Raw genomic sequence first — 18,288 nt, forward strand, 5'->3', positions numbered from 1 at the left:
CTATCGATTCTCGATCCAAATTCTTGTCCGGTTCATCTTTTTTTAGACTTTCAGCTTTTCTATATCAAAACTGTTTGTAAAGCTCCAAACAATTATTTGCTGTTCATTTTATGTTCTTCTTTCGAATATGTTCTAGTTAAACTCACATTTTCAACGTATTTTGACCGTGTACTTCCTCCAAATTCAGTGCTTTTTGCCATTAATCTTTTAAACAATTAAATATCATTACTTTGTAGCGTGGCGTCGAGTCGGGATTAACTATGAATACCGCTACCAAAGGATCGCGTGTCAAATAAATCAGAAGGCGAAGGTTGAACATAACCAAATAAATCCATAAAATCCCCGAGAAGCCAAATATCAGAAGGCAGTTAATGGACCAAGTCGAGATATATTTGCTGGCGATCTCGTGGTATCGAAAGGATACTGAGATCGTGTCAGGATACAAGCTTCGTTACAGAACGTAACCGAATTCGCGCGAAGTCACAATCAAGGTGTAAGAATAAGAATGGAAGCACAATATAGCTGTCATTAGCACAGTCAAACAAAAGCACATTAAAACAAACACTGGTACAGTTTGTTATAATAATAATTGTTTTTAATAAACCAGTCGTGTTCTCGTGATAAATGTGAGTCACTACGAGTTAAAAAAATCACACATTCTGGCATATCCTAGATGTATAGGTCTTCTGTTCGTGATGATCATATGACAACATGGGTAGTACGATGAAAGAAGATTCACACTGACCATAAAATGCAATACCCTTTATCCTGGACGTAGAAGGTTAACGGTGAACTTTAATGGTTAAAATGCAGTGAATGTCCATAATGATCACCGCATGAAAATAGACGAACCTACACAACTTTGGGAATCTTATTTGCCTCTCTCATGTCTGTGCTCAGTATATTATCATGTTAGGAAATTGCATCAGTACTTCCAAGGATATTGTAAAGCAATACGCTATGACAAAGTAGATAAATATTTCCGTTTTCGGGAAAATGGTTATGCTTTCGAAAAGTGGTTAAAGTATTCTATAGACTTTCATTATAATTAATCATGTAAACTATCACAAACAAGTCAAATTTTCATATTGCACATCTTGGTAAAATGTTGTCCATCTTACTCGATCAGACAGTTTTTTCGTTTTCTCGCGGTCCAAACGTCCCAAACGATTGGTGATTGCTTCTCTTTTATGAACTGCTTAACTGCGTGATATTGTACCACCGGTGCCATAATCTGAAGGACGTATAGAGGCCAAAATTTCAAATTTTAAATCGCAATCCTCAAATGGCATTTTGAACGGCACACTTATATACATATTTTATTTACCAATCTATAAACTGGTTTCACTATAATGCTACTGAATCAAACGTACCATCTTGGTTTCATTATATTATTCCAATCATTCAGAGTGTTCCTCTTTGCAACATATTAACTTATGTTGTAAACGATATTTATCGTCAATCGATAAACAAAATTTTCAAGTAATTTCATGTCTTGTATTAACACTCTACTTATTAATATTCAACCACGGGGTATTTCGTTGTGCCTTAAACGTTTAACAGAGAGCTGAGAGATTCAGTAAATTTAATGAACTCAAAACATGATGTTTTCATTTACCTCCGACAACGGATATATTTTTCAGTGCTGGCTTGTTTGTGTGAGTAGCCTTTATAGATTATTCTCCACATTTTCAGAGATGCTCACATCTACTTTTGCATATTACCGAATAGACTATCAGAAAAGCTTAGATATTGCTACCACTGAGACCGTGTGTTTTATTAAAGTCGTTTCAGTTTGTTTATCATATTCAACAATAAACAATAGTAATTAGTTCTTAGGTAACAACATGTTACGCAAGGCACATCGGTCTAAAGGTAATATTAAAATGTTACAAATATTACGGGATTTGTTATGATAATTTACTAAGTTAGGTTGACACGTTATAAGACACTCTGGTCAGAGGAATAGGGGGCACATTCATGTGCATAAGAATATTGATCACCTTACAAAAGCATGAATGTTTATTGCAAACGTTGAGGGGGATGCGTTGAGAAAATCAAGTTCTCGTCGATAATTGGTGCAGTTTAAGTCCATAACTGTCTATATCAAGGCGTATTGTAGCAAGTGTATAACTGGTCACTTAAAACGTCAACTTTGACGGTATGATTACTGAGACTAATTTTTTTATTAGGTCAGTTTTTCCATAGTTTCGATAAGTTAAGAAATACAGACTGAAAGCACTGTAGTGAAGTGATAAGGGACCGTATAAATAGTGAAAATCCTAAAGAGATGAAAGTTTAACATCAAACCGATCACCAAGATGCAGTAATGAGTACATTGCGCTTGATTACATAAACGATTTCTTTCATGTCAATTATTATCATAAGCACCTTTGTAAAGCCATTATTAGACTCTTTTATTTTGTAATTGCCCAGTTAAGCTTGCTATCGGATTTATCGATGTGAAATAATCCAATTCAAGATGACGAACATAAGTCAGAGAGGTATTTGCAACAGGAAAATAACTTCAGTACAACTCATCGGTTGTATCTCACTAGACACTAAGAATCTCCGCAAGCAGCTCTTTCGGAGTTACTGCCGATCCCGAGCCCGGGTAAAGGAGGAGGGTTGGGCATGGGGTCAGCAACCCCATCCCGTAGAAGACTAACTTGCTAAAAAACGCTTACCAGAAAAAATAATTCAAATCATTTAAACTCTGCCCTGGGAGTTGGAAGGTCTTCATTTAGAAGAATTATGACGCTTCATGGTGAAAGCCGAGTTCCTTCGGAAGCCACGAGGCCGATGTCCCTTCTAACAACCAGAGCAAAAATTTTTATAGGTACATGGAACGTTCGAACAATGTGGGAAACCGGGAAGACCAGTCAAATAGCAACGGAAATGAGGAGATACAAATTAGCAGTTCTCGGAATAAGCGAAACTCATCGAACCCAAGCTGGACAGCAAAGGCTAGATACTCCGGTTACGAAGAGGTAAATGCTCCACACACTCAGGGAGTTGCTCTCATGCTGTCCAAAGAAGCAAAGAATGCACTGGTAGGATCGGAATCTCACGGACCCAGGATCATCAAGGCATCAGTCAAAAAAAGAGGGGATCACAATGAATGTTATCCAGTGTTACGCGCAAACCAATGATGGCAATGATGACATTAAAGATCTGCTCTACGATAGGCTGCAATCAATCATAGAGATGTGCCCAAGGAAGGACAACAAATTGGTCATAGGCGGCACAATATTTCCACACAATTGTATACACAAAGCTACTTGTGTCTCACAGGGTCACACAACGGAGAACCAGATAGATCATATTTGCATCAATAAAAAATTCCGAATGACAGTGGAAGGTGTGAGAACCAGGAGAGGAGCTGACATAGCTTCAGATCACAATTGATTGATCACTGGGTGGTGATCGATGTCATGTGTATCAACTTTTTCTCAGTGCGCATCGAATGCTATCGACCAAGCTGCAATGTGGCCACTAGTCTAGGGGACTCGACATTACGTGCTCTATATTGAGATAGGATGGTGGTTGGAGGTAGTCAACAGGAAACCCCGGATCCGAGTTTCGTGCTACTTGGCACTCGTCAGCAAGGTGTATCTGTAATCTTGAGGGAATCAGTGTTCCTTGACGGATTCGGTCACGATCACCACCTATTTATGGCTTGATCAAAACTTCAGCTAACGAAACACTTGACAACTGGACAAACAGCACCACAAAGGTTCAATGCAGCCTTCTTCGAGATACTAACAATATCAACGAATTCAAGATAGCTCTCAACAACAGGTTCCAAGCCTTACAGGACCTACTGAAGGAAGAAGAAACTACTATGGAGGACAACTGGAAAGGTATCAAAGAAGCATTAACTTCAACGTGTCAAGAGGTTCTGGGCCTCAAGAAGTATCATCATAAGGAATGGATCTCTATAGAAACACTGGACAGGATCAAAGAAAGGAAGAACAAGAAGACAGCAATTAACAACAGCCGAACACGAACAGAGAAAGTCCAAGTGCAAGCTGAGTATATAGAAGCAAACAAGCAAGTGGAGATGAGCATTGTAGCCGACAAGCAGAAATACGTGGAAGAACTAGCAACGACAGTGGAAAATGCTGCAAGGGAAGGAAATATGAAACAGCCTTATGATACAACGAAGAAATTAGCAGAGAAATATAGCAAACCAGGAACTCGTCACTATAAATCAACTTCATTGATTATGAAAGGGAGTTTGACGGTGTAGATGAGAGAACATAACGGAAACTTCTTCGAAACTATGGAGTTCCAGTATTATCCGGAACTCATACGACGGACTACAGTGCAAGGTCGTGCATGGAGGACAGCTGACAGATGCATTCCAAGTAAGGACCGGGGTCAGACAAGGCTGTTTACTCTCTCCCTTCCCCTTTCTTCTGGTGGTCGACCAATATCAAAATCACAATTTTCAATACGAACGTCACGATAATTTTACCGTACGGAACTGAAACTTGGAGAACCACAACAGCCATCATCAAAAATGCACAAGTATTTATGAACAATTGTCTACGAAGGATACTCAACATCCATTCGTCGGATATCATCAGAAACGGCCTACTGTGTAAGAGAACAAACCAGCCTCCAGTTGAAGAGAAAATTAGGAAAAAACAATAGAAATGGACAAGACGTACATTGTGGAAATGATCAAACTGCATCACGAGGCAAGCCCTAACTTGGAATCCCGGAGCGAAATAGAAATGAGGGAAACTTAAGATCACATTATGTCGTGAAGTAGAAGCAGATACGAAGGGGATGGATAACGACTGGAAAGACCTGGAAGGGATTGCCCAGGATAGGGTTGGATAAAGAGTGCTGGTGAGTGACCTACGCTCCTCCACGAGAAATGGCAGGCGTAAGGAAGTCAGACAATAAGGAGCCGTAAGTGAACAAACATTTCTGTCCTGCCGGCATAGACGACATACCATATATCTGACCAAAAACGCCGACGAAATTATAGTGCGGAAGAGCGATTTCGTTTTGGTCCATAGTTACATAGTAACACACATTGTGGCTTGTTGATATTGTGTCCAGTTGCACAGTGATTGCCTGGATGAAGATGTATAGTGCATTAAATTACGGGCTTCAATAATCTCCGACAAATCATGTCAACAGCCCGATGACTTGTAATTTACCCATTCATCTTGACGAGTAGATTTATACTGCATGTGGTAGTACTGTATTCTCTAAATAATGCGTAAAGAGGTGAATAGCGTACATCCATTAACAACATTGCTATTTGTTCGGCCAAACTGAAATTCCGTTTATTTGGGTATTTCATGGTCCCAGTGTCTGGACTGGAAGGTCATTTACTAGCGGCAAAAATAGAAATAGATAATGTATCGACTATCTGCTATGTTATATCATTTTCGTAATGGGTGATTGATGAATGTGGTAATCATTTAAAGCGGATATAGGTTGATTTTGTGAATGTGTTTTGATGCATGTGTTTGCTTGCCTGAGAAACTCTCTTTATATGTACGTTCCTTGCATAAATTATCCTGGTTCCTTGAAGTTGTTCTTAATGTAAGATATAGTTTTTATTCCGACCCTCAGTTGCAAACGGTTGTGTTTCCGGTCCTCAGTTGGAATTTTATTGTTCATTTTAACTGCAGTTTCGGTATTTCTAACGTTTTATTCAATTGTATAGTTTTGCTGACCAACTTATTTCAACTGTATCTACAATTTCGGCGGTCGGCATCTTCATTTTTCTTAGTTTCGTCGTTATTTTTTCAAAAGACCGTTTAGTTGCGCTCAGCGAGATAGAACAGTGTCCTCTGATTAACGCCTCTATTTTTCTACAGATGGTCGTAATTTTGTGCTTTTTATCAGCTTGCGTTTTTGATGTACGGCAGATTGAATATTTGAATCTCACTGAAAAACATTTTGGGCTGCATAGTGGGGCATTTTGCTTGTCTAAGGCTCTTTATGATTGATTACAAGACAACACTTAAATGATATAGAGGTTATTCTCCCACGGTTTCTGCTTCTGGAACTCGTTTTTTGTACCTCATGTTGAATTTCTTAACCCGTCCAAATTGTTTTTCGCATGTAATTTCAGACGCTCAGGTGCAGACTCAAAGGTTGGGATGCGATAACGTCAATAAAAAGAGCAACTAACAAAGCAGCCTATACGATAGATCTATGTGGCAGTTTAAACTCTTCACGTTCTTGGTAATGCTTTGAGATTAATATACATTTATCCTAGTTTGCACTTTCGTTTTTCCTCCATCATTTGAGGCCTGTCTTCCTGTTGCAATTCGTTACATACTGCATTTAATTCTTATGCTTTGTCTGGAGTTTCTTCATCGGTAGTTTACCGTCAGAGCTAATAATCGGTTAGCGTTCTGGATGCTAATTAGCATGTATTGGGCTCTTCTATTGTGGATCTACGTTTCAACAGCTATTCGTTGTTGTTAGCACTGCCACTCCTCTTCTTCATGTCATCAAGAAAATCTTGTGGTTGAGTCACTTGTCAAATAATTGGTAATAAAAAATGCAGGGATTAAAGCAGGTTTGAAATTAATTTCGTCAGCATTTAATATATTGGGAAACGTGAGTTGTATTTGTTCGAATTTGTACATATCGTTCAAGGTCACGAGACATTTATAAAAGTCAACACAAATAATCGCACACTAGTTTCCGGAATATCCTAATGTCATCCAACCAAGGGAATAAGATAGACCGGTACGAAATCTTCCGCATTCGTCAAGGCATGAGGCCCAGAAGTAATGACGAGGCATATTTTGATTGCAGTGGCAGTCCGATGATCGTGAGTACTAACTTTTTTGAAAAAATGATTTACAAAGTACGAATAGTAAACAGTAACTCGCTTTGATTTTCAATCTTTGTATATCAACTGAAATAAACTGGAGCGTTTTTTTGGATAACTGGTTTTCTGGAAATATCATTAATAGCAAACTGACTTATTTCCAGTTATACGTTTCCTTTTGAAGCGACATGTAGTGTTTCAGAATCCTGAAGTGCCGGATGTGACTTACTGAATAAAACCGTTACAATAGGTTTGTAATACATGAAATGTCAAGAATACATTCTCACCCTTAGATTTAGACCTAATTCTTACCTTGAAGAGGGTGAGCAGAAAGTGTTAAACCGTATAAATAAAGATATTTCGAATGTTTTGGAGTGTAAAAGTGCTTCATAAGATCTTTTGATCATAGGTTATTCTTAATTTGTACCAGTTGAAATGAATATCATATGTGCTCACTGTGTTACCACTGTGTGTCTGACTGAACGTGAGGAAAAATATAATAATGATCATGACTCTTCATCTCAACCATCTTGTCCCTGTCCAAGCGATTATGGATGCAAGCGCCGCAACCGACACTCCACAATGTACTACTCATTTTCTGTGCGACAAAAATGCTTAGTAAACCAGTTATTTCTCGTCGGTAAGTTATTCACAAAACATGTTGTGTCATATCCGTATAGATAATTGAAGTAGTAAGTTGAAAAAATTGGGCTTACTGCATAAAACTTAGAAAACATTGCAAAATGTTGACACAGTGTCTCTATCTTTGGTGTTGCTCACAATGCTATTTGATTTAGTATTGCGAGTATAGAACGAACAACATTCATTAAACATAGTGATGGCAATCACTGTATTATACAGTTTAATATTTAAAGATGACAGATAATCCTGAAACTTAGTACATGGTGATTGATTCTAGATGTGCGAAGCGCATAGTCTACGCAAAAAATCCATAGACGTTTCTTGCTTCTAGCTTTTCTGAACCAACTTCATTTTGATGGTTTCTCATCGTGGACCGTGTGCAAAACATTTTACTAGATGTCTCTAGATTTGCTACAGGTTTTACCGTAAATATGTGGTTGAAACAATCAATAAATTGCCCACTAGCTGAACTGTTCAGTTTTAGTCATGAAATATCCGTCATTCGTTCTTAGCAATTCATCGAAGGTTCTATATCATTGTAAACTATAATCATTGACCTAAATCTGCACATCGTTACAGAGCAACGTCTGATAATACGTTTATTGCCATTAATATTATCTTTTATATAGCAATTAAAGACACATAAACCAACTACTTACATCACAAAGATTCACTAGACTTGTTAAAATTCGCGAGGAAATGAAGGTAAATCATCGGAGCATAGTTGTACTATAATTGGTTTTAGAACAGATTAAATTGAACACTAACGGACACAACTATGAATAAATCAGGTTCTCAGAAAAAATATACTTCCGGAAATACTCTTGAGGTCGTTTTGTAAGGGTACATAATGAGGTTATAATTCTTATTCCTGTGGTTGCCTATCTGCTTTTGGATTGGGATCGAAAGAGGTTCACCAACTTTGCAAACTCATTTTGTATAAATGTGATGACGCGGAATGGTTTTTCTCATAGTGGGTTTTAAACATAACTAGTAGTATTCTTCGTGGTAAAAGTTTAACATGATGTGCTGACAACGATAGACAAACAGCACTTATTGCATTACAGAAGTTACTAGAAATTGGAGTATAGACACTAGTCTGTGTAACTGGACATTATGTTGACTGTGTGTGGTGATAGAGGGTTGGATATAGTCAACAGAAAGCACTTGATCTGTTTTTAGTGCAAGTTGTAACTATTTAGCACGGCGTATATCTAACGATAAGAGAGCTGATGGTTTCTGTGGGATTCGAAACCAAGTCACTGATCTTCACGATCTCAGGAGGTACCACAGACTAACCATCTGTAATACCGATACCTCTCCTTTGATTATTGATTCAGAAATAATTAGTGTCATATTTATCTGGTCTTTAGTGATGGTAAAGCTTCGGCGGTCAGTTTGTTGGTTTACGAAGGATTTTATATGCCTGCGTTAGCTTGAAAAAATCATAATTTTCGACGCTTCGTTGTTCTTGGTTTGATTTATAAATTACTTCGTGCTTAGGTTCGTAAGTATAATTATATATAAGTTTGTCATAAAAAAGGTTGTACCTTGAGGAAATATTATATTGAGCGAAATGTATCTTTTTAACACTATAACTAAACAAATGACATGTGCTTTATATGAATTCAGTATAACCTACTAGTGTTTAAAAATCAAAATGGCTTAACAAAATAAGAGCCTATTTACACTGTGAAAGAAATGTCCATGAAAACTATGCTAATCTTAACCAATGACTAAGAAATCTTAAATTGTGGTTATTATTTTATTAAGTTGATATAATTATGTTTCCGTTTCATAGGACGGATTTGATCACAAAATACGGGTTTACAATAAAAAAGGAGCAACAGGAAATCAAAGGTTTGCATTCATTAGTTTGCTCTTTTTATACAATTCAAAAGCTGACTGATTTGAATAGCTGGATTTTTATTTAAAATTTTGCAACGATTTCTGAACCTTCCTGGATATATGCATTTTGTTTGTAGTTTACTATTAAACGTGTAACAATGGTTCGTCAAACCCCATAAGTATCAAAGCCGATATTTATTAGATAAAAACTGTGAAAAGGCTTCGTAGTTGTGTGATACGTACTGTTGAGATACAGGTTTAGTAATATCGCTTACCGGTTCGTATTTTAATTTTACTGTATGCTCTTGATAACGTTTAGTGAAAAATATAATATAGGGTAAGATTTGAAAACTAGACATTTTTAAAAAAGAAGATCCAAAAGCATTAGATGTAATACAATTTCTGCTTGCGCTGGTTTAAAAACAAAAAGTGGTTAGATCGCACGTGGTTATCGTAGTCATGAGTTGACAAAAGAATTCATTGTGTTAAACGAGTAAGAGCTGTTTATTAGGAGTGAAGGAATAATCTCTATCTAACTCCATATCCATTGTCATTTGTTCTGTCAGGATAAACCCACAAGAAAAGCCATTCCTCCCCAACCCCCTACTGTTTGAAAAATCAGTGGTATTTTGTCAGCAGTACTGTTTTTATCGTAAAGTATTTGAATGACGATAGATTAAGTTTCTGTCTAAAAAAGGAAGTTCATCCTTTAATCATAAAAGGTGATTCTTTTTCTTGTGAAAATAGGTGTAATATAGGTTACAAATAGCCCTTATGAAAACGTCCAGGCTAAATTTAGAATTATAGAATTCAAAAACTAAATTATCTGGAAGATACTTTCTTTAAAAAACTGTCAGACTGTAAGCTAATATACGGTTAGTGACTATTTAATTTATACCAGCAATTTACGTCAGCGTACTAAGGAAATATGTGTGCTAAGTTATTTTTATTTGTAGGAACCATCAGAAAGATAATTCATGATGTTTTTCCACGGGAATATAACATTTTGATAGTTTGAAATAAGTTGCAGCGATTCCGAGCTACCGTGAAAGTGTATAAATATGCTGTCAGCAGTTTCACGGAGGAAATTCCGCTATCGCAGAAAATAAACTCAAAGTTGAAAGTGTAATGTCTGTTACAATGTGCGCACACACTAAATTTGTTGTTCAATCTATACCCAATCAGCATTCACTTTCCTAAAGGTTTGGCTTTAACAAAACTGGATCATAACTTTCTTTGATTATTTAGTGTATGATTGACAAAGGCACATTTTTTGCCTTTGATTCAAAGTTGTATAGATGCACCTCGAATAGATTTCTGGTAGTCACTAAAAAGCGCTCCACTTTGTTGTTTAGCTGAAATGACATATTATCAAATGTTTTGGCATCGTGAGTGACTCCAAAACAGTTTATGTGTTTTCCTCAAAGTTTACATATATATATATATATATATATATATATATATATATATATATATATATATATATATACTGTATAACTTCACCACACTTTCACAAATATCGACTAAATAAGCCTGTCTTTAATTGTAATAGGAATTTTAACAATCATCACTGCATAATAATGTAGCAGTTGCTTTTAATGCTGGAATACGTTGTATTTTTTCTTGTAATGTCATCGCTGTTTTGTATATATTTATGCCTTACATGATCATTATATATTCTCCATTCTGGTAAATAAATGCAGAGGAGTCAATTCTGAGCAAACATATGGAAGCAAAAATACATCAGACTGTAGGTAAGGAGTTTGTTTACCACAGATAATGGACTCAATTTGCCTTACCATTATAAAGTTATCAGCAAGATTTTGGTGATAACTTAGGTCCATTGGTTACTTATGGGATCGATGATGAACCCAAGCCAGGGTGAGTTAATGTGTTTTATATAATTGAAAAAGTCATTGTTCAACTAGATATTTTTATCGATCTTTACTATGGCCCTTCTACTCATGACTTGTGTGTCATCTGTCTCTCTGGATGTTTTACAATTACTTTTTTGTCAAGACGAGTTTTTTAAAGAATGATGATCAGCTGGTGTAGGGAACTGTTTATATGTGGTCCACTGATTAGCACACTCATCTAAAATTGCTTTTAAATAGAAATAATGGCACAAAATACCAGTTATTTGTCGTTAATATGATGAAGTAAAATGATATTGTAACTTGAATACGTATAAACTACACACTAGATCATCTTTAGGAGTTAAGCAGTAGTTCCAACTCTATCAATTGTTTTAAATATTGGCAAAGTCATGCCACAGTTTTACCAAACCATTTGACGATAATCTATATCGTGGACGTACATTAGTTGAAAGACTGATAAAAGTAGAGAGCTATGGATGTCCGTTTACTACCTGCTCAAAACTCTTCAAAAATGCTTGCTGACAACCATATTTGAGATTGAATCCAAAGTTCACATGCCCTCGGTGGCTTTATTATATAACTGGTCTACTGGCTTTAAATCAATCTACAGTACCCAAGGATTGGAGAATATTAAACGTAAATCTTTACCGCATCTCCAGCTAGAGATAATTCATTGTCTGTTTCTGGTAATATACTGAAAAATGGGTATTCTAATTAAGTAAATACCTAGCAGTTACATATGACACAACAGATCAAGTATTTATGATGTATGACAATTAGTAAAGCTCTACGTAAAAGTTCAGAACTCAGTGTTAAGTTCTTGTTGTCTTCTACAATGAAACAATATCACTAAGTGCTTTCCGATTGTGTCTTATGGAACGTAGACAGCCACAAACATATGAATGACTGAAGTGAAGCAAAAATATTGCAGTAGAGTTAAATGTAAACACTACTGGAATCAGCCATTGGTAATGCCTAGGCCTCAGTATTCAGAGTATTCTGATTTCGTAACCACTTGTTTACAAATTGTCGTTAACATATCTTCAGTCCAGTAAATTCAATCCAGAACGAACTTTTCATAATGCGTGTATTCCCTCTTCTTTTGCTCTTCACTCTCACTGTTCATTAAAACAGTATTATTCATTTTGGTTGCATTTCCATGACAATTTGCCTTCTTTCAAGAAATGCCCGCTGCCAACTTATTCAAACTAGTCGAGTGATAGTCGATCAGGGTCTGAGTGATTGATAGACTTCTTATGAAAATCAGTCAAATTTCAGACACGCCCAGTTAACAGTTAAGAGCATCTTATATAACTTGTTTCATTGATAACGTTTTGAAGAAAATACCATAAATCACATAAAATCAATTCATACCACAAATCCTTGTACTTATTGACTGATGTTTTTCATATTCGTCTAATGTCATCACTTATTAAGCTAATTAAAAAGCTTATTTTGTGGAGGGAAATAATATTTTATAACCCGTGAAGTAGATATTAAACATTACCTGAATACAGAAATAAGTGATGAATAAGGATTTCAATGTAGTCTTTTTGATAACTCAAATACATCTTAATATCATTATGTTAAATAGTATTATTTATGATTGTCTTTGTCTAATGGTTTGTTATTATACTGCGTCTTATTCAGTTAAACTGTATGAAAATCATATATATCTAACATGCTATTCAAATCAACTTGACAAACTAAGTAATCAGTCTTAGCGATTGCCAGATACAATTATACATGTTTGGCTTGCTAGATTAACCGAGGCATACTTTGTTTTCTTGACATTAGTGATAAACTGAATCATTATTTTTTCTTGCTTACATACTTAAGCCTGTTATCCCTCGAGGACTTAGATCAAAATTTATAATTTCAAGGTCAATAAATTATCGAAGACGATAGAATTGCCCTTAAAGGACTTCAAAATTTTGAACAGTTCATAGAACGAAAATATGACATGAAAAACACTTCAAACTAGCATTTCTATTCATAAACTTATTCCGTTTTCCTAATTTACAGAATATGATCGGAAGTAGTTGAACATAAAATCGATATAGGCAATTGCATTACAGTTCATTTTACGTTTGAGACAAAAACCATATCTAATATTTAGGTTGAATAAAATTTTGTATTTGGGCATATTAATCAAAGTACTGAAGTGTACTACTTACTTATTTACTTCTGTTACATATCGTGGAGAAGCATAGATCGCCCATCAGCATACCCCATCGAGCTCTGCCCTGTACAGTCCTTTCCAGATGCTTCCAGTTCTCAACACAGTGAACGTTTTGGCTTTCTCTTTACCGTTTCCATATCAGGATTGCAAGTTAGAGCTTGCCTCGTGATGCGGTTTGATGATTTCCACAATGTATGTCCTATCCACTTCCAGCGTCTTTTCCTAATTACCTCTTCGAATGGAAGTTGGTTTGTTCTCTTACACAGTAGGCCGTTTCTGATGATATCCGACGAATGGATGTTGAGTATCTCTCGTAGACAATTGTTCATAAATACTTGTGCATTTTTGATGATGGCTGTTGTGGTTCTCCAAGTTTCAGTTCTGTACGGTAAAAATGTCTTGACGTTCGTATTGCAGATTGTGACTTTTATATTGGCTGGCAGTTGTTTTGAGTTCCATATGTTCAACAACTGTATAAATGCTGTCTTTTCTATGCCAATCCTTGCCTTTCCGTTAGCATAGGATCCTTCCTGTTCGTCGATGATGCTGTCCAGGTACGTGAAAATCTACACTTCCTTCAGAGTCCTCCATCAAGTGTGATTGTGTTGGTGGTCACCGTGTTGTAATTTCTGCCTTGTATGTGTTGAGGCCTGTTGATGCACAGACTGCTGCTTCACTAGTTGTCTTCATCTGCATTTGTTAGTGTGTATGGGATAGAAGACCTATCTCATCTGCAAAGTCCAAATCATCTAGTTGCATCCTTGCTGTCCGTTGTATTTAGTGCTTCCAATGAAATGTGGGGTCTTTATAAACCTCTCAGCAACCAGAACAAAAAGAGAAAGGGAGAGTGAGCAGCTTTGTTTGACGACGGTCCTCACTTGGAATGAGTCTGTCAGCTGTCCACCATGAATGACTTTGCAGTGTAGTCCATCGTATGAATTCCGGTTGATGTTGACGATCTTCTCAGTACAACATAGTGTTGAAGAGATTTTCATTACGTTCTCCTATCCACTCTGTCAAACACTTTCTCATAGTCAATGAAGTTGATGTATAGTGACGAATTCTATTTAGTTGATTGTTCAACGATGATCCGTAGTGTCGCGATTTGGTCTGTGCACGACCAATCCTTACAGAATCCTGTCTGTTGATCTTGAAGATGGACATCTACTAAATCCTCCATCCGGTTCAGCAATCCTCTGTTGCAATCATTTCCTAGTGCCAATAGTAGTGTGATGCATCTGTAGTTCTCACATTTGCTCAGATCTCCTTCATTTGGTATCTTGATATCTATGGTATTCATCCTCTCAGTCTGTTATCACTTACATTTCTCTCCACCAAATCTTCCTGAATAGAATATGGAGCATATATGCAGGTACTACTATGTCTGACTTCAATGGTTTAGCTGGTATGTTGTCAGGTCGTGCTACATTTTCACACTCTTCACTTGTCTAATGGCCATCCTGACTTTATGGATCATTGATGGAGTGCGGTGTATAAGGATGCCTGTAGGTGCTGAATGGATTTCTAATGTATTGAATGGAGCTGGTTTATTCAACAGTTGGTCAAATTGTTCTATCCAACTGTTCCTATCTTTTTGAATCTCAGTCATTGCTTTGCCTTATTTGTACTTGAACGGTCTCTCTGGCTTACTATATTTCATTACCAATTTCTTCGTTGTATCATATAGTTGTTTCATATTTCCTTCTCTAGCTGAATTTTTCGTTGTTGTTGCTATGTCCACCACGCATTTCCACTTGTTGACTCCAATGTCCCTCTTCACTCGCTTGATTGCTTCAATGTAATCAGATTGTGCCTTGACTGCCTCTGCTCTCGTTCCACTGTTGTTCATTACCGTCTTCTTGTTCTTCCTTTATCAAATCTCGCAAATGGTCTCGACAGAGATGCACTCCTTATGATGATGCTTGTTTATTTTGAACAACATATTTAGGAAGATTTTTTCTTCGTGATGCTGTTGCTGACTTCAGCCCATCTCCTCTTCCCAGTCTTGAAACCATCGGTGGCCCCAGAAAAGGTATAGGAGTTAAATGATTATTCAGCATTTGAAAATGATTTGAACATAGTTTGTAATTACATTGAAGTAAACAAATTTTTAATTCACTTGTCATAAGCTTCAACAGCACATTTCAAACGTATAGGTTCTGAGATTAAATAGGTATCTGATAGTAAATTTAAATAATATTAACTATTCTAATTTTTTAATTTTTCGTATTTTATCTTAATATAATGCTTTATTTCAATTTTTCTCTTTCTTAGTGATAATAAACGTAAATGAAATTTTAAATGAGAGAATTTGATCATCCATTCTCATCACTGTTGTCAGTTATTATTTTGTTTTAGTAATTTGGGTGAGTAATACTTATTTGTTGTTATATATATATATATTAGGCATAATAATCTTGATATTGTTTCACTTCAAGTTTTATTACTCACGGATTAAAGCTGTAGTGATAATGTTGACTAAGTTAATGCAAAACTAATTAACAGTTATGAATAAGTTATATTGTCACATTGATTGTTTATCTATTAAAAGATTTCATCGTTCTGTAATATTATTCGCGAACTTTCGAATTGTTATATCCTGTTTACTGGTACACATCTAGAGCATTTGTTCTACTGAATACATGAAAATTTAATATTTTTAACACAGAATATTCTCTATTTAATATATCTGATAATAGTATAATGATTAACAATTATCATATGAAAAAGCTTAAAACTTGAGAAATCTATAAGAGTTTTACTCAAATTGAATAAATACACGATGACGGTCATAAGAATCCATTAAACTTAATGACTAATAAAATGTTTTATAAGAAGAAAACCAACTTCAAATTTCAATAGTTGAATGAAAGTATGAAACACTTTATTATTATTATTATTATTATTATTATTATTATTATTATTATTATTATGGAATGACTTGTATATGTTACTGACAAAACAATAAAAAAAAGTAATCAAGAAATCTTTCATATATTCATATCATTGAGTTTTAATATAATGGGAATTTTTCAGCGATTAAAATCTTTTATAGCAATTAGTCCTTTTTATAAATTTCGATAGAACAATGAGAAGACGAAGTTTATCTGAAAAATGTGATGTATTTGAACATGTGCCTAGATGGCTTCAAAATCAATGTATATCAAATGATACGATCAATGTAGGAGGTAGAAAACCAGGTTCATCGATAGTGAAACATATAATTGAGAGGGGGCACAAAATTGACATTAATATAGATTTTAGAACGTTGTATAGAAATTGTCAAGGACAAATCCTCAAGTTTATTGAAGCTTTGGCTATTCGTAAATTTAAACCCCCCTTATGTGTACAAAAACAATTTGTCGTAATCTTGAATTTACCTTGGTAATCCTTAAGCCATTCTATGGCATAGGATAACGCGACAATTTCTCATTCTTTCTCTCTTCTTTGTTACTTTTTTTTACTTGAACTTTCATTTCATTGACCGTTATTAATTTTCATATAAAATACCCTGACAAGTATATGTGTGACCAAATGTATAACACAAATACATCACATTTTTCAGATCAACTCCGTCTTCTCATTGTTCTATCGAAAATCTTTTATATCCATGTTTTTATTTTTTTAAAAATTTTTTCTTTTAATTAATATTATGAATAAATCATTTTTAAAAGTACATTTTACTCAAATTTTATATATTTAGATCTGTGAATTCATTCATAACTACAAAAACTGAAAAACCTCATGTTTTTTTTTCCGAATTCATATTTACTACTTATTTTATAAAACTTACAAATATGAATGTTTTTTTTCTTCTCTTTAATTTTTGTTTTTTGTAATCATTATCTAATAAATTATCTATACAACATTGATTTTATATCATTATCATAATATAAACCACATGGTATCTCTTAGTTGGCAAGAGTTGTTTTAAAATTTATATTATATCATATGAATAACCATATATATATTGAGTAGGAAAAAATAATAATAAAATGTAGAATATGTATAGGTTTGTTAAAAGCAGATGATTTTTCACTAAATTAAATCCTTACTGAAATTGTTTTATTTTATTCAAAACAATGTAAAAGTAGTTGATGAGAATAATGAATATGTTTGATTATTAAGTTGATTCCTTAAAGTTTCTGTATTCTAAACATGGTAATTAGTCTAATAGTGTTAAATTATCTCATGTAATACGATTTGTAATATGAGTAATTGCAAATCAAAACGTACATTGGTTGACAATCGTTGATTCATATACTTCACTGAATGAATATTTAAAATAGTATTTAGCAGTCTAGAGTTTAGGTAGTTTTTCCTAATCTACTGAAATGTTTAGAAACGTTATTAACATTGTATAATAATCACTTATTTACTTACGCCTGTTATCCCCAATAGAGCATAGGCCGCCGACCAGCATTCTCCAACCCACTTTGTTCTGGGCCTTCCTTTCTAGTTCTATCCAACTGTTGTTCATTCTTCTCATGTCTGTCTCCATTTCTCGGCGTAATGTGTTCTTTAGTCTTCCACTTCACCTATGACCTTGAATATTCCAAGTGAGGGCTTCCCTTGTGACGCAGTCCGGTGCCTTCCTTAAGGAAGGCACTTCCAGCTCTTCTTCCTGATTTTTTTTCTCCGCTGGGGTGTGATTTGTTCTCTCTCACAGAAAAAATAATTCAACATCGTGTAATATTTCCAACATAAAAAAGAGAACTAAACTGTATCTGTATACAGGAACTTCCGTTTAAATTAGATCGAATAGTTTCATGGTGTTTGAGTACTGAGTTGATGTGAGACACTAAAGAGGAAGAATGTATTTTTAAAATCTTAGTGACTGAATTCGAAGTAAATCCAACGCTCTGTCTAACAATCTGGTCCAACCTTCCTCAAGGAATTTTAATCAAACATAAAATTTGTGGAAT

General features: G+C 35.1%; 1 protein-coding gene across 1 annotated transcript; it reads left to right on the forward strand.

Moving 5' to 3' along the window:
• The first annotated feature begins 6,629 nt into the window (after positions 1 to 6,629).
• Positions 6,630 to 17,278, forward strand: MS3_00004184 (uncharacterized protein). The gene is made up of 6 exons (XM_012940304.2): positions 6,630 to 6,814; positions 9,258 to 9,316; positions 11,008 to 11,058; positions 11,114 to 11,185; positions 15,638 to 15,729; positions 17,067 to 17,278. Exons 1-5 carry the CDS (start codon positions 6,698 to 6,700, stop codon positions 15,654 to 15,656), a joined length of 318 nt encoding a protein of 105 aa, XP_012795758.1. The 5' UTR covers positions 6,630 to 6,697; the 3' UTR covers positions 15,657 to 15,729; positions 17,067 to 17,278.
• The last annotated feature ends 1,010 nt before the right edge of the window (positions 17,279 to 18,288 follow it).

Source organism: Schistosoma haematobium, chromosome ZW (genome assembly GCF_000699445.3).
Source record: "Schistosoma haematobium chromosome ZW, whole genome shotgun sequence".
Taxonomy (NCBI): domain Eukaryota; kingdom Metazoa; phylum Platyhelminthes; class Trematoda; order Strigeidida; family Schistosomatidae; genus Schistosoma; species Schistosoma haematobium.